This window comes from Oryx dammah, unplaced genomic scaffold (assembly GCF_014754425.2).
Source record: "Oryx dammah isolate SB20612 unplaced genomic scaffold, SCBI_Odam_1.1 HiC_scaffold_19, whole genome shotgun sequence".
Taxonomy (NCBI): Eukaryota; Metazoa; Chordata; class Mammalia; order Artiodactyla; family Bovidae; genus Oryx; species Oryx dammah.
The window spans coordinates 13,352,938-13,374,101 of record NW_024070203.1 but is presented as its reverse complement, the minus strand read 5'-3'; the positions used below and the strand labels follow the sequence as shown (position 1 = coordinate 13,374,101).

General features: G+C 62.5%; 2 protein-coding genes across 8 annotated transcripts in view; one reads left to right on the top strand and one right to left on the bottom strand.

The window, feature by feature from the left end:
• ADCK5 (aarF domain containing kinase 5) overlaps window positions 1-6,604 on the top strand; it is a 13,556-nt gene extending 6,952 nt beyond the window's left edge. For 2 of the 5 annotated variants that reach the window (XM_040261511.1, XM_040261510.1), the window contains 13 exons: window positions 206-355; window positions 4,084-4,159; window positions 4,268-4,468; window positions 4,549-4,689; window positions 4,762-4,875; window positions 4,947-5,078; window positions 5,182-5,265; window positions 5,377-5,458; window positions 5,540-5,618; window positions 5,701-5,792; window positions 5,855-6,107; window positions 6,178-6,294; window positions 6,377-6,604. In XM_040261511.1, coding sequence (XP_040117445.1) covers window positions 206-355; window positions 4,084-4,159; window positions 4,268-4,468; window positions 4,549-4,689; window positions 4,762-4,875; window positions 4,947-5,078; window positions 5,182-5,265; window positions 5,377-5,458; window positions 5,540-5,618; window positions 5,701-5,792; window positions 5,855-6,107; window positions 6,178-6,294; window positions 6,377-6,482 — 1,627 coding nt within the window. In that variant the 3' untranslated portion in view covers window positions 6,483-6,604. Of the gene's footprint in view, window positions 1-205; window positions 356-1,663; window positions 3,799-4,083; window positions 4,160-4,267; window positions 4,469-4,548; window positions 4,690-4,761; window positions 4,876-4,946; window positions 5,079-5,181; window positions 5,266-5,376; window positions 5,459-5,539; window positions 5,619-5,700; window positions 5,794-5,845; window positions 6,108-6,177; window positions 6,295-6,376 lie in introns of those variants that run through there. The other 3 variants (XR_005724622.1, XM_040261513.1, XM_040261512.1) reach the window with 3 other exon arrangements.
• On the bottom strand, window positions 6,596-21,164 carry CPSF1 (cleavage and polyadenylation specific factor 1). Of its 3 annotated transcripts, none has more exons than XM_040261509.1 (38): window positions 21,091-21,164; window positions 20,855-21,013; window positions 14,785-14,812; window positions 14,553-14,695; window positions 14,392-14,472; window positions 14,158-14,309; window positions 13,928-14,074; window positions 13,675-13,814; window positions 13,488-13,598; window positions 13,322-13,415; window positions 13,144-13,231; window positions 12,948-13,070; window positions 12,818-12,869; window positions 12,334-12,428; window positions 12,190-12,264; window positions 12,015-12,095; window positions 11,855-11,944; window positions 11,575-11,685; window positions 11,365-11,506; window positions 11,104-11,282; window positions 10,885-11,021; window positions 10,492-10,666; window positions 10,211-10,417; window positions 10,048-10,137; window positions 9,825-9,968; window positions 9,587-9,739; window positions 8,737-8,853; window positions 8,573-8,663; window positions 8,417-8,501; window positions 8,205-8,346; window positions 7,980-8,132; window positions 7,728-7,904; window positions 7,552-7,618; window positions 7,435-7,482; window positions 7,198-7,353; window positions 6,999-7,128; window positions 6,780-6,918; window positions 6,596-6,708 (listed from the first exon to the last, which is right to left on the bottom strand). In XM_040261509.1, exons 2-38 carry the CDS (start codon window positions 20,996-20,998, stop codon window positions 6,661-6,663), a joined length of 4,335 nt encoding a protein of 1,444 aa, XP_040117443.1. In that variant the 5' UTR covers window positions 20,999-21,013; window positions 21,091-21,164; the 3' UTR covers window positions 6,596-6,660. The 3 variants fall into 3 exon arrangements, with proteins under 3 accessions (XP_040117443.1, XP_040117440.1, XP_040117442.1); XM_040261506.1 differs by having other exon boundaries at window positions 14,553-14,719; window positions 21,091-21,160; XM_040261508.1 differs by having other exon boundaries at window positions 10,885-11,018; window positions 14,553-14,719; window positions 21,091-21,160.

Genomic DNA, 21,164 nt, shown 5'->3' with positions numbered 1-21,164 from the left:
GGTCCAAGGCCTGGGTGGACAGTGGCAGGATGGAGCCCACGTGGGGTCCGGGTGTCTGGGGGCCTCAGTGGGGTGACCTGGACCCGCAGGTCAAGCGCCTGAAGTCGGTGCCGCCTGCCGAGGTCCTAGTGCAGCTGCAGCGCCTGTGGCCTTGGCCAAGGCAGAGCCGCCCGGGTGACTGGGCCGTGCGCCCGTGTCCGTGCAGGCCCCCGAGGCCCCAGCCCCTGTGGAGGAAGGCGCTGTTGGCTGCGGCCCTGGGGGCACCCCTGCTGCTCGGGGTGCGGTACCTGACGGCGGGAGCCCAGGAGAGGAGGCGGATGCGGCTGGTGGTGGACGGCGTTGGGCGCTTCAGCAGGTAGGGCGGGCACGGCTGCGTCGGGGGCTGGGGCTGCAGGGTTCTGCTGGGCGCTCTTTGACACTACCTCCCCGGGGCGCTGTTCTGCCCTAGGGACGACTGAGCACTGCGGGACCAAGCTGTCTGCACAGGGTGTGGCCCCCACAGACCCACCTCTGGCCGTTGCCTTGTCTCCCTTCTGGCCGCCCCTGCTTTCCCAAGGAGAGCTCAGGGTTGTGGGGGGCTTCCTTCTTGCCTCCACTAGCAGTCGCCTGGACCAGCACCACGCTGTGCTGGTCACTGGAGTTCTTGCATCTCCCAGTCAGGGTTCTGGGGGCGGTACGGGCGGTCTTCCTTCTGAGAAGCCTGGGCAGGCGTCCTGCTCCAGCTAGGTCCGAGCCTGCTGCCACAGAGGCCTGAAAGCCAGCTCCCGTAGTGGGAGACCTCAGCCCACCCCGCCCTGCCGAGGGGCCGGGAGGCTATGGCCCAAGGCAGCTCCTGCGCGGCCTTGCCTGAGGAGGCCGCTGCGGCTGTCGTGCTCCGCCAGCTCTGAGCCCCCCGCCCTTGGGCGGCCCAGTTCGGGGCCCAGTGGAGAATCACGATGCCTAGGACAAGGGCGTTTGGCTGCCACTTCGTTGAGATTTACCCCAGCGGCAGCTGCGGGTGGGCGGACAGATGAGCACCTCACCTCCTCCCACCTGTGGGTCTACCTGGAACTCCTGGCTGCCCTCCTGAGCAGGTTCCAGGCAGCGGCCTCTGCAGGGTTCAGGCTCCACAGCCCAGGGGTGGGCGGGGCCAGCTCTCCCCTTGCGGCCGCAGCATGGTGGGCCCGTCCCGCGGCCTCAGTGGGTCCGGGCCATTTCCCCTTCCAGCTCGAACATGCTGCTGTCCCCTGCATGCAGGCTCGGCGTGCCCACCCCCTCCTCTTCCCTCCTTCAAGGGGCTTTCACAGCCAGTTTTCAGAAGCCGAGCTAGGACTGAGTGGAGTGGCGCTAGAGAGGTTACCTTCCCCACCAGCTGCGCGGCCTCCTCAGCTCTCAGCCCTGACAGTTGCCAGAACGGGTGGGCCTGGCGAAGCCCTGGTGGGTGCAGGGCAACCATGGGGCCCCTGGAGACCCAGGAGCCTGCAGCGTGCTGGCAGGAGCCCAGGAAGTCGGGCCTGGCTCGCCCGAGGGTGGCAGGCTCGTCCTGCTGTGGCAGGAGGACTGGGACACAGCGCACGCGCCAGGCCCGCTCACAGGTCCGGGGTGCTTGAGGGTGGTTTCTGACCCCACCTCTTACTTAATTTTAACTTTACAAATCCTGTGGTGTTTTGTTTTTGTTTTTGTTTTGGGCACAATTTTAAATGTCCAAAGAAGTTGGACTAATAATACAACTTTTTTCTTTTTGAAACATTGGCAAGTATCAACATGCTCCATTATTCCTGAAACCTTGAGTATTTCCTAAACAAGGACATTCTCCTCCACAGCCACGATCAGGGAGCCTTCAGACACATTGTGACCCTCTAACCCTCAGACCCCGTCCTGTGTTACCAGGCCCTCCAGTAACAGCCTTTTCCACATGCAGATCCATCTGGGCCTGAGTCTAGCCTCCTTCAGCCTGGAACAGCTCTCCGAGTCTCCTCGGCTCTCGTGGCTAAACTCAGGCTCAGGGCACGGTCCTCAGACCCCCCCTTGCCCAGGGCGTCTGACAGCAGCTGTGAGTCCCAGCGTCCCCATGGGTTCCCTCCCCTCAAACCACGGGCTACACATGGGGCGGTCCCCACCCTCCCTCAGTTTTGATAGTTTCCTTGGATGGCTCAGAAAATACCATATTGATTTTGGTGTTTTTACTACAAGAAGGTGAAGCTAGACTCAACACGAGAACGGGGTGCCCGGGAGGGGTCTGGGCGGCCCCGCCTCAGAGCTCCCACACCCTTGCCTCTGGCCCCCTACTGTGGTGTTCAGAATCTCTGCTGGGGCTGCGCTCCATAGGCCTGACTGAATGAAGACCCTGAACTCTAATGCTGCGGTTGTCCTTTCTGGCCGGCATCAGCTGCCTTGCTTAGGAAACCTCTAGGTTTACAGGAGCAGGCTCACGTTAATTCTGCATCATATGACTTTGACATGTCTGCGGGCCAATAGGCCTTATGACGCCATCGGGTCAGCACCCTGGCCCTGTGCCATATACAAGGTCCGAGGCGCTGCCTGCTCTGTAGAGTGAGCTCCTTGGAGGACAGCCCCGCCCCCCACCCCTGCTGAGGCTGCCCCTGAGGCCCAGTGTTCACTGTCTAACCTTTACAGGAAAAGCTTTGCCGACGTGTGTACGTCTGACGTGTGCTCGTGGTTTGTCCCACGTTTGGCCTTCGTCTTCCCTCGTACTTTGACGCCGGTGCCCTGCCCTCTGCCATTGCTGCTGGTTTAGCGCCTTCCCTTCTGGTGCTTGTCCTGTGAGCTCGTCCTCCTGGCTCAGCCGTCCCATCCACCCCCAAGGGCTGTTCCACCGTCAGGGAGCTCTGTCCTCCCGTGTGTCTCCCCCAACCCTGGTTGCATCAGCCTGTACCGGACACATGGCGTCACTGCTGGCCTGTTGCTGCAGCTCTTCAGGCTTGGTTTATAGGAGCCCCCACACCTGACTTGTGACCCTCTATTTTAATCTCTACAGTTTTATTGTAAATCATTTCAAACGTACAGCATTTTATTTCTGACATTTTTTAATCCTTCCAACGTGATCCATCCTTCGAGCATTTTACTCCCGCTGGCACCACAGTCACTCTAGGCTCAGCCTTGCAACCATCCAGCCTCAGGATGGGCAGGGGCCCTGGCGCGGCGCCAGTGTGCTTGCTGCTCCGGGCTGCGCATGCAGTCCAGCTGTTTGCCATTGTCAGTGGTAAATGTACCGTTCCATTTTCAATGCGAGTCCTCCGGATTTCTGCTCTTTCTGTGTCTGTAACGTTTTCTCTACCTGGGAGACACCCGGCTGCCCTTGTCCCTAAATTAGTGACTTATTTGGTCACCCCCGAGTGTAGACCTCACCCCCCTGGCCGCACCTCACTGTCAGCCTCTGTGCAGACCGTGCGTTGGCTTTTGGATAGAGTACTGAGGAAGGAGGGCAGCTCTCTCGGGTCCTGGGAGCTCAGAGAAACCTGTGTCGTTGCTCACCCTGCCGTGCTCAGACAGTCCTTTTTGCTGGAGTGGCTGGGTGGACCTGGTTTGTGGTGCTCAGTGAGGGCCTGGAACCTGGTTTTGGATCCTCCCCTCTCCAGATCCGGGGCTTCCGTGTCCACAGCCTGGGTTGCAGAAGGGACTGATGACCCCAGACCACACCAGAAGGCCGGGGCCTGTGAGACTGCTTGGGGTGCACCCACGGCTCTGGGGTTCAACCCGGGGCTCCAGTCCACAGAGCGCAGCCAAGTGCAGAGGAGGCCGGGCCGCTGTGCACGGGCTGAGCGAGTGTGTCCACAGACGGAGCGGCTTTGCTCAAGGGTGGGCTTTCCTATGTAACAAGTGCTATGAAAGAATGAAGGAACACGTCTGCTCATTAGGGACCGCGCCCCCTGCTGTCCTGGGCACCCCTCATCTGCGTGCAGGGACCGAGGGGTGGCATGCATGCAGGCTGCCCAGTGCCCAGCCCAGGAGCTGAGATGGATCTGCTGGCCGCGCAGTCCCGAGAGCCCCGCGGCATCCCCTAGGTGCTCACAGCCATCCGAGGCGCTGGTGGGGTGCCTGCTGCACGGGCCAGCTGGGGCTGAGGGCGTCCTCTGCCCGCAGGTCTCTGCGGGTCGGCCTGCAGATCTCGCTGGACTACTGGTGGTGCACGAACGTCATCCTACATGGGGTGGAGGAGGTTTGTACCTGCGTCCTGGCCGGCCCGTCTTGTGTCTGTGGGGTAGGCATGCCTGGGGGGAGCAGGGGCCTGCCTGCCCCCATCCCTGTCCTCTCTACCTGTGGTCAGAACAGCCCGAGGTACTTGGAGGTGATGTCTGCATGTCATCAGCGGGCGGCTGACGCCCTGGTGGCGGGGGCCATCAGCAATGGGGGCCTGTACGTGAAGCTGGGCCAGGGGCTCTGCTCCTTCAACCACCTGCTGCCCCCCGAGTACATCAGGACGCTGCGGGTGCTGGAGGACAGGGCCCTCACGCGGGGCTTCCGGGAGGTGAGCCTGCCCCCCGGGTCGCGAGGCAGGTAGTATGGCCCCACGGCATCCCCCACACTGCTCAAGGCCCATTCTTCCAGGTGGACGAGCTGTTCCTTGAAGACTTCCAGGCCCCGCCCCATGAACTCTTCCAGGAGTTTGACTACCAGCCCATTGCTGCAGCGAGCCTGGCCCAGGTTCACCGTGCCAGGCTGCATGATGGCACCGTGGTGGCCGTGAAGGTACGAGGGGTCCCCAGGGCACGTGGGGGCACGGGGTGCCGGCGGCTGGCCCTCCTGAAGCCTCCCGTGCAGGTGCAGTACATCGACCTGCGGGACCGTTTCGACGGCGACATCCACACCCTGGAGCTCCTGCTGCATCTCGTGGAGTTCATGCACCCCAGCTTCGGCTTCAGCTGGGTCCTCCAGGTACCGTGGGGCAGGGGGCTGGGCTGGGCCGGCTCCCAGGCTGGACCCCCAACTGCCCATATGGTCCCCAGGACCTCAAGGGGACCCTGGCCCAGGAGCTGGACTTTGAGAACGAGGGCCGCAACGCTGAGCGCTGTGCACGGGAGCTGCAACACTTCCGCCACGTTGTGGTGCCCCGCGTGCACTGGGGCACATCCAGTAAGGTGGGCTGGGGCCCCCGGGTGGTGCCTGTGTGTACTGGGGCACGTCCAGTAAGGTGGGCTGGGGCCCCTGGGTAGGGGAGCTCTGACTCCTGCTCTCTCCCAGCGCGTGCTGACGGCAGAGTTCTATGAGGGCTGCAAGGTCAATGACGTGGAGGCCATCCAGAGCATGGGGCTGGCGGTGCAGGATGTGAGTGCTGTGTGTCCTGGGCTGTGGGGCTGGACTGGAGGGTGTGGCCTGGGTCTGGTGTGATGGCATGTGGTCTGACCCCATCCCCACCCCCGCCTGTCCTTGGCCCAGATTGCAGAGAAGCTGATCAAGGCTTTTGCTGAACAGATCTTTTACACGGGTTTCATCCACTCTGACCCCCACCCTGGCAATGGTAAGGAGAGCCCCAGGGCTGGGGATGGGGTGCTGGGGGCTGCACCCCAGAACCAGGGAACTAAAGCCTGCCCCTCCCCAGTTCTGGTGCGGAAAGGCCCAGATGGGAAGGCCCAGCTGGTGCTGCTGGACCATGGGCTCTACCAGTTCCTGGACGAGAAGTAAGCTGGGTCTGTGGTCTGGGTGGGCATGCCCCCTGACTGGCCACCACCCCCCCTGCCCTGCTCATTGCTGGGCCTGCAGGGACAGGCTCGCTCTGTGCCAGTTGTGGCGGGCCATCATCCTGAGGGACGAGGCGGCCATGAAGGCGCATGCAGCCGAGCTGGGAGTGCAAGGTGAGGCCGGGGGGTGGGTGTGCGGCCCGGATGGGGCACAGCCTGGCTCAGGCCCCCCCCAGACTACCTCCTGTTCTCCGAGGTGCTCATGCAGCGGCCCGTGCACCTGGGGCAGCTGTGGCGCTCGCGTCTGCTGAGCCGTGAGGAGGCGGCCTACATGCAGGACATGGCCCGCGAGCACTTTGAGGAGGTCATGGCCGTGCTCAAGGCCCTACCGCGTTCCATGCTGCTCGTGCTGCGCAACGTCAACACCGTGCGCGCCATCAACAACGCCCTGGGCGCCCCAGTGGACCGCTACTTCCTCATGGCCAAGAGGTAGGGCTGCGCAGCCTGGGGTGGTGGGGGCGGGCAGCCGCACCGGCCTCACATGCGGTCTCTTGTGCAGCGCGGTCCGGGGCTGGAGCCGCCTGGCAGGTGCCACGTACCAGAGCATCTACGGTGCCAGCATCCTGCGCCACATCAGGGTCATCTGGGAGACATTCAAGTTTGAAGTGGCCCTGAGGTGAGCTGGCGTGTGGGGGTCGGAGGACGGGAAGCCAGGGCCCACTCCCCACCTACCTGCCTCCCCCGATGCCCCCACACAGGCTGGAGACCCTGTCGATGCGGCTCACTGCCCTCCTGGTTCGAGTTCTGGTCTACCTAGGCATCATGCCTGACACCAAGGGGCTGTCCAAGTACCTGGAGACCTAGGCATTCTGGGCAGGACCATAGAGCTCATCCCACCACGCGACCGGCCAGGGCCAAGTGACTGTGATTTGTTGGAGTAGGGGATGCTCTGGGACCCCAAAATAATTACAACGCTCTTCTGAAAACAAGTGTTTTTATTTTGTACAAAAAGGGGGTGGGGTGAGTGGCAGTATCCAGGGGTCTAGAAGTGGGCAGTGACTCGGTCCGTCTCCAACAGGTCATCCAGGATCTACGGAGAGAGGGCTGGGTGAGGGCGGGGAGCCGGCGGGGTGCAGGCGGGGGTGGATGGGGGTGGCTCACAATGTCGGGTGTGGTGCCGATCTTCTTGGCCAGCTCCCCGCGCTCCATGGTGCTCAGGTACAGGTAGCGGTTGAGCAGCTCCCCATCCAACACATTGCGCACAGCGTTCTGCAGGACGCGCCTATCCACATGCAGCATCCTGGGGGGTGCGGAGGGCACAGGCCATGAGGGGTCTGGGCTGACCCCGGGGGGTCTGGTCAGGCTGGCGGGTGGGCTCACCGGAAGGCGCGGGGGTTGAGGCCAGCGTGGTGGGGCAGCATGGTGGTTAGGGCATTCTGCAGCATCAGCAGCCGTCGGTAGGTCTTCTCCTGCATGGGCAGCAGCAGCCCGATGCCACCGTCCAGCGTGGCTGAGGGGACAGGGAATGAGCACAGTGCCCCCGCCACGGCCCGCTGCCCCCACCCCGGCCCACGCTCACCGAACCATGTGATGTGCTTGTTCTCCCACACGACGGACTTCTTGCTGGGCCCCTCAGCGGCCCCCCGGCACGGGGTCCTCCAGAACGTGTTCACATGGGCACCCACGTGGAAGTCCGCCCGGCGCAGCAGCCTCATGCCCCCAAAGCTCTCCTTGGCTGGGCCACAGGAGACCTCAGGTCACTGCCCGCCTGGCCCCCGCCTGACCCCACCCGGCAGAGGAGGGAGGGAGCACTCACCTTCCGGCAGGTACATGTAGACCATGAGGTTGCGGTCACGGTCGGACACTGGGGATCAGAGCCGAGTCAGCCCCTGTGCACACCCGGGATCTCAGGGACCCCAGCCCCCAAACTCACCCAGGAAGCCCAGCTGCGCGTTGTCCACCATGAAGTCCACGCTGTACACTTCCAGGGGCTTGGCATCCTAACAACAGGAGGGCCGGGGAAGGCGGGCATCAGGACGGCCTGGGCCAGCCGCCAGGCCCCAGGCCCCAGCCCCCAGCCCCCATGGCACGGCACAGCCCCCTCCGCACCCGGGACACGAGGCTCAGGGTCTTGCTCTCCTCCTGGTAGCGCAGCAGCGAGATGCTCTTCATGACATCCGCGGCCAGGATGAAGTTCTTGACGCTGATCATCTGGTGTATGTAGAGCTGCGTGTCGATGAAGGCCATGCCCGTCAGCTCGCTGGCCCGCAGACTCCACAGAAAGATCTGGGGCGGGGGGAGGCAGTGAGTGGCTGGGGGTGCCCCGGGGGGGGCGGGGGGGCGCTGGGGGTGGGCGCACACCTTCTGACCGATGGCCGACACCAGGTGGCCATTGCAGTGGCACAGGGCGGTCACGGGGCCCTTCTGCTCCTTCTCGTACAGGACCTTAAACTTGTTCTTGGTCAGGGGCTGGCCAGGCTCAGGCACCACCTCAATCACATCCATGATCAGGATCTGCCGAGGAGATGGGTGGCTGAGTCAGGGTGCTGGGCACTGCCTGCCTCAAAAGCCCCGCTGGCCACCTACCCGCCCTCGGCACGTGACTTCCTCCCCTTGCATGAGGCAGGTCCCGGCGGCCACGTAGCCCTTGAGGCCCGACACGGTCTCCTCACTGCGCAGCGACACAGTCTTCATGCAGGTCACGTGCTCCCACTCCTCCAGCTCGATTCTGCGGGCGGAGCCCCAGTCAGGACCAGTCCCGGCCCGCCCCACCCTGCCCCGCCCAGGCACAGCCTCACCTGGCATTGGGGATGGCCTCCCAGCTGACTGGGGAGATGAGCTGGATGCAGAAGGCCTCCTGCTGAGGGTGGACGTACCGCTCATCTGTGAGGACAGAAGAGGACCATCAGGGAGGAGTGGCCCCCAGGACAGGCCCCACGCGGAGCCCCGCGCACCTCTTTCAATGGTCTCAAACTCCTTCTCCTCGCCCGTCATGCGTGGAACACGTGTGCAAGGCGTGCTGGTGCTGGTGGCGACGGCGTACACCTTGGGGAGAGCAGGGTGTCAGGAGCCAGAGCCCACCCCAGCCCCGAGGGTCACTAGCCAAGTGGGGACAGACCTTGGACTCCACATGGTAAGCCACGTAGTGGGCGGTGCAGCGCAATGGGATCTTCCGAACAGGCCACGGGGCATCGTAGGACAAGTAGGCGGGCAGAACGCTGATCCTCAGCTCGCCCTGGGTGGGCACAGGGGTGAGGGAGGCCTGGCGCCCACTGAAGGCCGAGCTGGTGAACCCAGGCCTCGAGGGCTCCCTCAGGTTAGCCCTCGGCTCCGCTGGAACAGGGGCAGCGACGGAGGCTGTGGCCCGCTGTCCTGTTCTTCAGGGGCTTCCTGTCCCTTCACCCAGGTTTGCCCAGGTCTGGCCATGGGTGTCGCCTGAGGCCGGGCTTAGGGGGCACTGGAGGCTGCAGGCACAGGGTGGGACACCCACGCGCACGCCATGCCAGCACCTACACACAGGCACAGGGCCCAGTGGCTCCCCTCCAGTCCGGGCCTAAGTGCACTGGTGCCTACCGAGTTCTTGGCAGCCCATGGGGCTGCTGCTGTCATCTTTGTGACACGAAGCTCAGGCTCAGGATACCTGAGCATCCCATCCAGTCACCCGGCGCCTTGAGCAGAGCTGGGCGCCCAGTGGTCAGACCAGTGACTGAACCCGGCTTGTGCCCTCGTGGGCCACACCCTCCACTGCCAATCTCCCTGTCCTCCAAGCCTCTCCAGCATTCAGCCCCACATCACCTCCTTGACCTTGGCTCCCACCACCCGCCGGACAGCCCGACTCTCCACGCCACGGCCCCCCCATTCCCAGCCATGGGTTGAGGGCCTCTTTCTTGGGCCCCAGCACCTGATCCTGCCCAGTTGTCCTTGGAGGGGTTTGGCACGCCTGGCCGGGCCTCATGGGGCCTCCCTACCTGTCTGTTGAAGTACAGGAACCCGCGGGGGCAGTTGATGTTGTGGAACGGGGCAAAGGAGTCGATGGGACCGTCGATGCCCATGGGGTGCAGCCGCAGGGCCCCCCGGCCAGTCACCAGGAGCCAGTGGGGCGAGGGACCGCAGATGAACACCTGGGGGCGGACAGTGTGAGGAAGCCCCTCACACTGGGGGAGGCCCCGTGCTCACCAACCCTGCTCCGCAGAGCGGCCGGCCTACCCCAGAATAGCCGTAAATGTCCTCGAAGTAGCGGAACCGCGCCACGCGGCCTCGGGGCCCCGTGCCCTCCTCCGTGCTACCCCCTTCTGCCTTCTTCTTGGATGGCTTTGGCTTCTTCTCCCGGAAGTTGATGTTGTGGGGGACCTGGGGGTGCTGCAGTTAAGGGCCGGGGCACCCAGCCCTGCCTCACCGCCCCCACACCCAGCCCTGCCAGTCACTGCACCTTCTTGAAGCGAACTTTGAGGTTCCCCTGGCCGAGCTGTGAGTCGTGGGGGAAGGCCTCATAAATGAGGAGCTCCTGGTCCACGTGCACCTGGGGACAGGGGACGTCAGGGGGCAGGGCCTGCGGGCAGGCTGGGTCAGGGAGGGCAGGCAGGTGCACTCACCAGCAAGTAGGGCCTGCGCTGGCGACTCCCCAACGCCACCAGCAGCACCTCCTTGACCAGGGGCAGCTCGCCCTGGCGCGTGGCCTCCTCCTTCCGGGCCTCACCCTGGGTAGTGGGCTGGCCAAAGGAGCTGTCCACCAGGACGCGCTGGCCAACAGGGAAGTTCTTCACCAGGAACACGAGCCGCCAGTCGGGGAGCTGGTAGATCTGTGGGGCAGCACAGTGAGCGGGGCATCGGGCACCCAGCAGGCCGGGGGGCGCAGGCACAGGGCACCACGCACCTCCATGGCTCCGTTCTCCCGCACCAGCAGGCACCAGTGGGTGGGCTCGGCCCGGAAGGGTGTGGGGTCCCGGTCGGCGGGCGGCTGGCTGCTCCTGCGCGCCTCCTCCTTGCTGGGGCTGAAGAGGGAGCCGGAGTCCCCATACAGCATCTCTTCCTCATCATCCACCGTGGGGCTGCGGCAGACGGGCGGGCGGCACAGGTCACGGGCACAGGGGCGCGGCCTGCCCTCCCCTCCCCACCGCCCCCGCACACCCTCACACGCCTGGTCTCTGCGCCCACCCTGCCCTCGCACACCTGGTCCCTGCGCCCACCCTGCCCTCGCACGCCTGGTCTCTGCGCCCACCCTGCCCTCGCACACCTGGTCTCTGCACCAGGCCCCGCCCTCGCACACCTGGTCTCTGCGCCCTGGCCCTCGGCCTCAGGGCCGCCACGGCCCCCCAGCTCGTCGCGGACTCCACCCAGACGGCTCTCGGTGGTGAACATGCCGCTGACGTCCCGGTACACGCACAGTGTGATCACCTTGGACTGCTGCGGGGAGGGAGAGTGCTCAGCTGGGGTGCGGGCACGCGGGCAGGGGTCATCAGGCCCTGGGACAGAGCAGGGTGCCTACATGGTGCAGGGGTGGTTTGTGCAGTGCCAGGCGGTGATGGCGGCCCCCGTACGAATCATTCTTGAGCAGGAACATGGTGACGTGACCCTCAGCGCTCATGATGACCACGTAGGGGTCGGCCACGGCACACTGCACGATGGGGGAGCCCAGGTCCACGGGGATGAAGTGCAGCTGGTTCACTGCGGACACAGGCCAGTCAGCCCCAGGCAGTGGCATGCACCAGCCCCGGGCCCGGGTCCACCCACCCGAGGCCTGGCCCACCTCCTTCCAGCAGGCGGATGCCGAGTGGCGACACCTGCACGATGTAGCGATTGTCCCCGATGTTGCCAGCAAAGACCGTGGGGCCCTGCGTGGCAAAGCCGCTGGCGTCCAGCTCCATGATCTCCTGCCCCGTCTGCAGGATCTGTGGGCAGTGGTGGGTGAGGGGCCCTGCTCACAGCAGGACCCCAACCCGGGCTCCAGGCACCTCACCATGGTAGAGTCTTCCCGGCTAAGAATGAGGAACCCGTGTCTCCGCCCGTCATCCTCGGCCTCAGGAGCACCAGGTTCCGGCTCTGTGCCCTCCCCCTTGAGGGTCTCCTCCTGTGAAGGCAGAAGAGGGCAGACATTCCTGGTCCAGCCCACGCCACCTGAGCAGCAAGCCTGAGTGGCACAGAGCTGGGTCCCAGGCCCCGTGGCCCCTGGGCGCCCGCCACAGGCCAGGTGTAGGCCAGCATCGCCAGCTGGATGTCACCAACCTGGGCACACTCACCTGCTCCTTACGCACGGGGGCAATGACGGTCCACATGTCATAGCAGCCAGGGAGCTCAAAGGTCGTCACCACCTGGGGCCGGATGCTCTTCTGGAAGGACAGGCGGGGGTCAGCAGCCCACTCAGGCCCCACCAGGAGGCACCTCCTCGCCGCCCCTCACCTGCAGCACCGACAGGGCCCCGTTCTTGCCATAGCCGGAGCACACCACGATCTCCAGGTCTGGCTCCGGACTGTTCTGAAACTGCGCGGGGCAGGGGCGGGGTTGAGGGCCGCACCTCTGCTGTGCAGCCAGCCCCGGCCCACCCCAACCTGCGCCCCCATCCCCCGGTGGGCACCTCTTCAGAGAGGAAGGCGGGCTCGCCCATGGCAGCGTTGGCACAGGGTCCGATGTTGAGGATGCTGTCACACACCTGTGGGCACGGCAGTGGTCAGGCGGCAGGCTGGCCAGGACCAGGCAACCATTCTGAGCCCCACCTCACCTCAAAGGAGTACGTGGCCAGCTGTGTGCCTGACTGCGCCTCGCTGCCGTACACTTCAATCTCATCCACCTCGTCCTGTGGCACTGACTTGCCCCCTGGAGCATGACGAGAGCCCACCTGAGCCCACCTGCTGGCCCACACCTGACCAGCCTGATGCTCAGCCCTCCCGCACCCGACCAGCCCCTCACCAGACCAGCCTGACGCTCAGCCCTCCCGCACGCGACCAGCCCCCTCACCCCACCAGCCCCTCACCCGACCAGCCTGACGCTCAGCCCTCCCGCACGCGACCAGCCCCTCACCAGACCAGCCTGACGCTCAGCCCTCCTGCACCCAACCAGGCTACCACTGACCAGCATGACGCTCAGCCCTCCCGCACCTGACCAGCCTGACACAGCCCTCCCGAACCCGACCAGCGCCTCACCTGACCAGCCCGCACCCCACCAGCCCCCACCTGACAGTCAGCCCGCACCCAAACAGCCCTCACCCGACCAGCCCGCGGTGGCGTCCACACGCTTCTTCTTGGAGGGCGGCTCTTCCTGTGAGGCGGGAGGAGTAGGGACTGAGCACCCCGGAGGCCGCCTGCAGGGGTTGCATCCCCACGGGCCTGCACTCACCTTGTCCACAGCCTCACGGGCGGCACTGGCCGGGGGCTCTTGCAGCTTCTCCGTGTACTTGAGGAGCAGCGAGTTGCCGAGACGAGAGCCGAGGAACAGATACCCGGGCTCCATGGTGACCATCTGCGGGAGGGACGGGTGAGGGTGCGGCCGGCACAGCCCGGGGCCCGGGGCCGCCCTCCGAGACCCCACTCACGCTGGTGGTGAGGACGCTGGCGGCAGCCTTGTCGAAGTGGAAGGCCCGGACACTGCGCATGCCATCCGTGATGAGCGTCAGCACGTAGCTGCCGGGGCGGGGGGCGAGGGGGACACTCAGCTGGGGCGGGGGGACCACTCCCCCGCCAGGGAGGATGGGCCCCGGAGCGGGAACTCACATCTCACCGCCCTTGAGGGAGATGACCATCTTGTCATAGGAGATGAAGGCCGCCTGAGCACAGTCCAGGGTGATCCGCACACCTTCCTGGGTGCCTGTGGGCAGGGGTGGTCAGCCAGGCCCAGCAGCAGCCCCCGCCGCCCCGGGCCCTGCTCCCCAGCACTCACGCAGGGGAAAGGCAGTGGTGCCGGTGGTGAGGCTGTTGAGAGCCACGCCGTAGGGAGGGACGCTCTGGTTCAGGTACAGCAGCGAGTTCACCGCGAAGATCACCACCCCGCCTGGAACAGACACGCTGGTGGTAGGGCCCAGCACGCTCCACACACCCCACCCCAACCCGGCCCAGGCCCCTCTCACCTATGGGCTTGGGCACCGCCAGGGCCTGGGTGCAGTCGAAGGGCAGGCTGGTGAGGGACCAGATGACAGGGTGCACCTTCTGCATGATGTTCAGGGAGATGGCCACGATGGAGCACGTGTCCTGGCGCACGGCCACCCGCCTGGGGGCCAACAGGAGTCAGCGCGGGGCCGGCCTGCACGCCCGCTCCCCGGAGGCCAGCCAGGCTCCTCCCCCGCAGCAAGCCCTGCGCACAGCCAGGCCGCACGCCCTCACCCAGGCCACGTCTGGTTGGGCTCAAACAGGATGAGCAGGGTGGGCTCATAGTAGCCATGCAGGAACTGCAGGTCGACGATGTTGAGAAGCTTCTCGTCCAGGGCCCGCACGTCGATGATGTAGCTGGGCAGGAAGCTGGACCTCTGCCTGGGGGCAGCAGGCGTCAGCAGGGGCAGCGTGGGGCAGCGGAGCTGGGCTACTTGGGGCCCCCGCCCCGGCCGCGCACTCACCCCTCCCCCACGAGCCCCTCGTGCTCCTCAGCCAGGCTCTCCCTGCGGAAGGGCAGGACCACCAGCCGCGTGCCATAGATGAGCATGGCGGCGCAGCGCCCGTCAGGGTCCACACGCACCCGGGGCGTGTGCACGTTCTGCACGAAGCCATCCTGCGGGAGAGGGGTGTCAGGCAGGAGCGGCCCCCACCACCAAGACATGGGGCTGGGTTGGGGGTGGGGAGGCGAGCCCTACCCGCAGCTCAGGCTCCTCGAAGTAGTGCAGAGACAGGGTCTTGAGATCGTGGGTGCCCGGGTCGTACTCCACCACCGACAGCTGGGGGCAGCAGGTCAGAATGGGGCCCGCCCCCCACAGCCCCCAGATCCCACCCCTGCCCACCCCGACCCCCGCCCCACCTTGGCATCCTTGAAGCTCAAGAGCAGGGCATCCCGCTTGGCGCCGGCCAGCTGCACGCTGGCCATGGACATGACGTTGCCAAAGAAGGAGAAGGAAGCCACCAGCTCCAGCTTTTCCCGGTGCTCCCGGTGGGCCTTCCCGTCTGCGGAGAGAAAGGGGACAGGGCCTGAGGCCCACGTCCAGCCCCCACCCCAGGGCTCACGGCTGGGCAGCCACCCTGAGCTCACTCACCTGTGCTCCTGTCATTTTTGGTCGGCGCCTGAAGGAGGGAGGAAGAAGGAAAAAACTGTGAGGGGCCCACCTTACCCACAACTGGCCCTGTGGCCAAGAGCCCTCAACGGGGAGCGGGGGACCAGCCTGCAGGAAGCGCCCCCAGCTCTCCCAACACTGGGGCTCTCAGGGTCGAAGGCTGGACAGCACTGTATGTGCCCCCCAAGACAACCAATCAGACTCACACTGGGCCAGCCAGGGATGACACGTGCTTGCTGGCAAGAAGGAACCCCAGCTCTGCTGAGCCCAGCTGGTTGTGCCAGTGACCCTAGCGGGGCCGTGGCCTCACCCCATCTACGTCCTCCAAGCGGGCCCGGGGCCCAGGACCCTGGTGAGGGGAGGCGGCCACACCACCACTGAGCTGCATCCCGGGAACGCCCCTCGCTACAGCCCACCGCTCTCGAGCAGGGAGAAAAACCATCTGCTGTTTTCAGCGACTATCTTGAGCACTTGATAACAGACGAGTCCCATTCACGAGAGAAACCCCTTGCTGATCCAGAATACAACTTCCTGAATAAAGTCATCCCAGGCGGGTCTCTACAGGGACGCACTTGAACTGGACATGAAAGTCGCCCTCGGCGATGGGTCCAGCCCAGGACACCGTCCCCCTTGGCCAGACACAGGGCCAAGATGCAGACTGACTGCCACTCTGGGCAATAACAAGACACAGAGAGAAAATATAACTAATTTTAAGACACACGTGGACATAATTAAATAGTCTAACACACCACTGGCAATTTAGAAGGTAGAGGGAGGAAAAGGACAGAACCTCTCACTGAAGACATAACCAAAATATCCTGATGAGAAGCATCAGCCTACGGACTCAAGGTCAGCAAGTCCCAAAGCAGGACAAACACAAACAAAACTACAGCCAAGCACATCGCAGTTGAAAGACAGAAAATCAAAGACAAAGACAAGTATCATAAAAGCAGTCCGAGAGAACAGAGATGCCACCTTCATTACAACTGACTATAGGAGCCAGAGACGGTCTTTAAGGTGATCAAAGGAGAAAACAGTCAGCTTAGAATTGTAAACCCAATGAAAGCATCCCTCAGAAAGGAAGTGGAAATAAAAACATTTTCAGACAAACCAAAGTGGACCGAGATCATCAACGTCAGAAACACTCTTCAACAATTACCAAAGGAAGCTCTTCGGGCTGAAGACCCCAGATGACAAAAAAAGACGACAGCCTCCTGCACAGTGTGAACTGAACTGTGTGATGATAGATGAAGGAAGGCCTGGGGGGAGGGAGGCAGGCACACGTGGAGGCGGGGAGAGGCTGAGCGAGGTGCGCCCCAGCCACCCCGCCACGCCACAGACGCCGAGCGCAGAGGAATGTCTGAGCACCGGACGGCACCTTCCACCTCGAGTCCGTGTCACAGTGGGGAGGCTGGCTGGCCACCCACCTCTCCAAGCCACCGACACCAGCGCCCAGGACCACACCAAGGATCTGACCAGGCCTGGACTCGCACGGGCCTGTGGTCCCAGCAGGGACTGTGGTGTTGCCTGGATGCACAGATGTGGTGACCTCTGGGAAACGCCAAGGGGATCCTCCAGGCCCAGGGAAAAAGCCAGAGATACAGCAACACGTTCACGACTGTAGACAAGGGTATGCAGGAAATTCTGGTGCTTTTGCAGCTTTTCTGAGAATCTGAATTTATGTAAAACCAAAATGCTAACAACAGTACAATGTTCTGCAGGAGCAAGCCTGTGACAACAGAACGCAGTGAGCAGGGAAAGACGGTGAAGGGTTTCAAGGATTCTAGGCTGTCTGGGGAGGCGCCCTCCAGCCAGAGACTGCTGTGACCTCAAATGTGACCCATCAGAGAGTAAGACAAAACGCAAAACCAGAAGTCAAGATGAAATGAGGGACTCCCCTGGTGACCCAGTAAGTAGCCAAGAGCCCACGCTTCCAATGCCAGAGGGCCAGATTTGATCCTGGTCCCACACGCCACAACTGAGACCCAGCATACCCAAATAAATAAAACTAAAAGTAAGTCAACAAATAAAACATTTCTTGAAGAGATCAAATGAAATAAAATAGCCAATCAATCCAAAACAACAAATAAAAGAATAGCAAGATGCAAGATGGTGATACAAACCCAACTACACAAGAAAATACCTCAAATAACTGGACCAGATCAGAGCCATTCATGACAGAAAAAATAAATAAACCAACACTCAGGCTAGAAGACAACAAAAACTGTCAGAATAATAAACAACACCCAACTATTTGCTATTGTTCACTTTAAACATAACAACACAGATTTTAAAAAGATATTCTATGCAAGGACTTAAGAAAACAAACAAACAAGAAACTGGGGTAGCCAAGTTACTACTAGACAGAGTAGATCTTAAGGCAAAAAGTATTAAAGAGGGAGTTTAACGACAAAAAGGTCAGTTCCAAAGTAGCTCTTTCTTGGCCACATAGCACGTGGAGACGGTTCCCCAACCAGGGGTGGAACCTGCCCTCCCTGCAATGCAACCACCATGGAAGTCCCCCAAAGGGCCTCTTAAATTTGTCTTTCTGTACCTAATAATTCAGCTTACACACACGCACACAGACACACACACACACACACACACACGATCCCTGACAACCCTCTAGGACAAGGGCTCCATCTTGTGCATCTCTAAAATTATACATTCTTGATTTTTGGCTCCTCCATGTAAATCTGAGAATCACGATAAATAGAAACTTTATTGCAACTTTGAGAAAAAGGACACAATTTTGGATTAATTTGCGCGCGTGGGGGTGGGGGTGACATCTCTACAACGTTGAGGCTTCCCGTCCGTGACGCCTTTTCTGTTGACTTGGGACCGTCATTAATTTTAGGGAAGTGCCCTACATTTCCTACATCTCTTTTCCTCTCAAAGGTCACAGCTGCCCCAGGCCGGCACTCACCCGCTTCCCACACACAGCTTCCCTGCCCCGGCCGCTGGCCGGGGTCTGCCGGCCCAGGGCCCGAGCCAGGCGCACGCCCAGCGCCAGGCCCACCACCTGCTCGGGACCCTCTCCCTCCCCTGCCGCCACCCTGCAGGCCCTGCCCGTGCACCTGGCTTCCTGGCGGAGACTGCACATGGCCCCGTGGGGCTCACCATCCTCTCTGCATCCCAGCTGGGGGCTGCTCTGAAGGACAGGAGCCTCAAAAGGGCAGTAGTGCCCCCCGAGTGGTCTGGCCCCGGCCTCGTCTCACCGCCCAGGAAGCTCAGCCACCGCGAGGCCGCCGGTCAGACACCAGGCTAGCCCCGTGGAGAGAGAGGAGACGGGCCCTTCTCGTCACGCAGTCCGGGCCCAGGCCGGGCGTCCGTCCACACGGTCCCTGTGGTGCTGTCCTGGCTCCTGGCTGCCCTCAGGACTGTGCCACCCTGGTGAAAGCGTGTCTGGGGCTCCAGGCAAGCTGTCCCGCAGCAGTGACGAGGCTGGTCCCCGATGGGCTCAGCCACCGAGGCCTCCGCCTGGGCGCCACGCTCCCTCCTGCCACTACACTCTGCCCTCTGTCCAGGAGCTGGAGGCTGCCCTACACTGAAAGGCTGAGGAGCAAACACCTGACTCAGGCCCAGCGGCCGCATCCGGTCTGCAGAGGGCCTCCTGTCGGATTCTTCACAGCTCTTGAAAGGTGTGCAGAGCCTCTGAGGGTCTCGGTGCGCTCCACGTGGGGGCTGCCCAGTGCTCCTTCCCTTCAGAGCAGTAATGGGCCCTCACTCACCTCACAAAACCCAGCTGTTCCTACCAGTTCCTGCTCCATTCCTTCCCTTCCCTTTGCACAGATCTCCCCCATGGAGCTGTCTCTCTCCACTGGTGCTAACTCTCCTGCTCTGGGCTCCTGGCCTCACCAGCCCACATCCAGCCAGACGCCAGGCTTCCGCATCAGGGTCCCCAAGTGCGTCCAGGTCTCGGGACCCACTTGAGGCTCAGAAACACGGGGACCAGCATCCAGATTGGGCCACGAAAGACCACGGCTTCCAGTCTGGCGGGTCTCTCAGCCCTCATCCTGGGGGAGGCCGCAACGCAAGGACGGGCGCTTTCTGCAGTAGCTGCATGCATGCATCGAGAGAGGGCAGAAACCATACCCCTGTGGGGCCCGCAGACGGCGGCGCTCCCGGCTTCCTGACCATAGACACTGAGGCGCCGGCAGCTGTTTCAAGCTGCTAACAGCAACACATACTCCGACAACGTCCAAAGTGCACTCCTGCCCCCACGCCCCCCACCCCGCAACCATCTCCCCTGCAGGTGCCAGCAACTTCACTTGCAGGGTTAGTCTGGCCCGCAGTCCAACTGGGGCAAAGCCTCTGCACGGCCCACAGCTCCGCTCCCTTGCACACCCCACATCCTGTCTATCCTGCCTGCTTGCCCCACCAACGATCACCCAGCCCAGTCGCCGTCTACTTGTCGCAGCCACAGTAACCCCAGGACACAAGGGTCAGATCAGCTCACTCGTCTGCCCAAACCTTAACTCACCATTGGCCTCAGGTCAACACTCAGCTCCCAAGACTGCCCTCAAGGCTGCCCTGCCGATGCCCCGATCCAGCCTTGCGAGCCCCCTGACCAGCCACTCTTCCCTCCCTACTGCCCCGGCACCTTCACTCCGCCTCAAAGCTCTTCTCCCCACACCTACAAGGCTCTCCCCATCAGCTCCTCCTCACCCACTCAAATCTCACCTTTCCAAGGAGGTGAGCTTTAGACCTCGCCTGGCTCCCCACTCCCCATCCCGTCCTGGTGGTCTGCATGGGCACTCTGGCCCTCCAGCGTGTGCTGCACTGGCAGCGTCTGGCCCCCCACCCACAGAACCACAGCCATGAGGGCAGCTCACCAACCCCTCCCAAGATGCCCACACAAAACAGGCTCTTAACAGATGACCCCTAGAAAGACAAGTGAGTGATCGCTAAGGGGCTGTGAATCCACGTGTAAAACATATACAGATGTAAAAACATTCCATTTGTCCCTCAAAGTTGACTGAAAGGCAGTGTCAGATACACTATGACAAAGATGCTCTCATTCAATGTAGAGACACATCGATTTATTTGCAAAAATTCGTTTTCCCTTTGGACTGAAATGTTCACAAAAGCCAAATGCTGATCTCAAAACTGCTATATCACAAAAGCTTAAACTAAGACTATTTACTGACACAGTCAGTAACCTCTCATACATTCTTCTGCATTTTGCTTGCTTCATCACGTGTGGATTAGTACAGCAGTACACACATTTAACAGAAAACAAACACTAGTGTCCTGAAGTAAGTGCCCGGGAAGGTGGCCTCCTCCCTGCTGCCCCAGCCCTTACTCAGAACCCTGCCCTGCGGAGGACAACCCTTCCAGCCCCACTTCCACTCTGCACCCCAGTCCAACCCTGCCTGCCCTCTGATGCTTCTGGCCGGAACACTGGCCTTGCATCTGCCTGGAACCCACCCCTCCCCATCCTTGCATCTGGCTCTTACTCCCCTTTCAAGAACAGATGCGAACATGCTTCTTGCAAGATGCCACCCCTCACCACCAAAACCCTCACACCTCGGGTAATCAGAGCACCCCCGGTGCTTCCCCCACCGAGGGATTCATCACACTTTACTGACCTCCAACCCACAACCTTCCCCCACCCTACACCCAGCCTTGTTCCATTTGCCAGGAATGTTCTTCCCCCAACGAATGCCTACTCTGTCTAAAGGAGGCTCCTCTGATCCCTCAGCCCTCATCTATTTCCTTCGCTGTTCCTGCAGGGTGCCCACAGGTGTGTGTTCTCACGCGTGTATTTAGTCAGTAGGTGTCCTCCTGCTCCAAGTGTGTGCAGGTTTTGTTCTCTACCGTATCGCTAAAACCGAGCACACGGTACATGTTCAGGCGACTTGTTGAAAAAAACTGAAGAGCAAATGAGACGCCCAGGGTAGGCCGCCGAGCCCAATAGAGAGTGACGAGGTCGAGGAACGTGGTTCCTGGACACGACCAAGCGCGGCGCCGTCGGCCCGCTCCGCCTCGGTCCCGGGCGCCCCTCGCCGCGGGGCGCAGCGGCCCCAGCGGCCCCAGCGGGCCTGCCTACCTCGGAGTCCCGGTTGAGGCGGTATACATAGAGCTGCGAGGTCCCGGCTACCACGAGGTTGCGCTCGCTGTTGTTAAAGAAGTTGCAGTACATAGAGAACTCCAGGCCGGTGGGCGGATGCGCCTGCTTGTACACGGCGTACATGGCGCTGCGCTCGGGCTGCACAGGAAGGCGACAGGGTGAGCAGGAACGCCCGCGCGCCACCCCGGGCCCGCCCGCGCCCACCCGCCGCCCACCTGGCAGTTGGAGCCGGCTGATGGGGGACCTGTACGGCGCCGAACACGGCCCGCCCGGACGCGGAAGCCGCGCG

What these genes read in the sequence shown, in the direction of transcription:
- CPSF1 (XM_040261506.1), bottom strand. Translation starts at nt 20,998, where the DNA reads ATGTACGCCGTGTACAAGCAGGCGCATCCGCCCACCGGCCTGGAGTTC. An exon ending in TCCCTCAAGGGCGGTGAGAT is followed by an intron (nt 13,232 to 13,321) that starts GTGAGTTCCCGC and finishes CCGCCCCGGCAG; the next exon opens with CTACGTGCTGACGCTCATCA. An exon ending in CAAGCACATCACATGGTTCG is followed by an intron (nt 7,129 to 7,197) that starts GTGAGCGTGGGC and finishes CTGTCCCCTCAG; the next exon opens with CCACGCTGGACGGTGGCATC.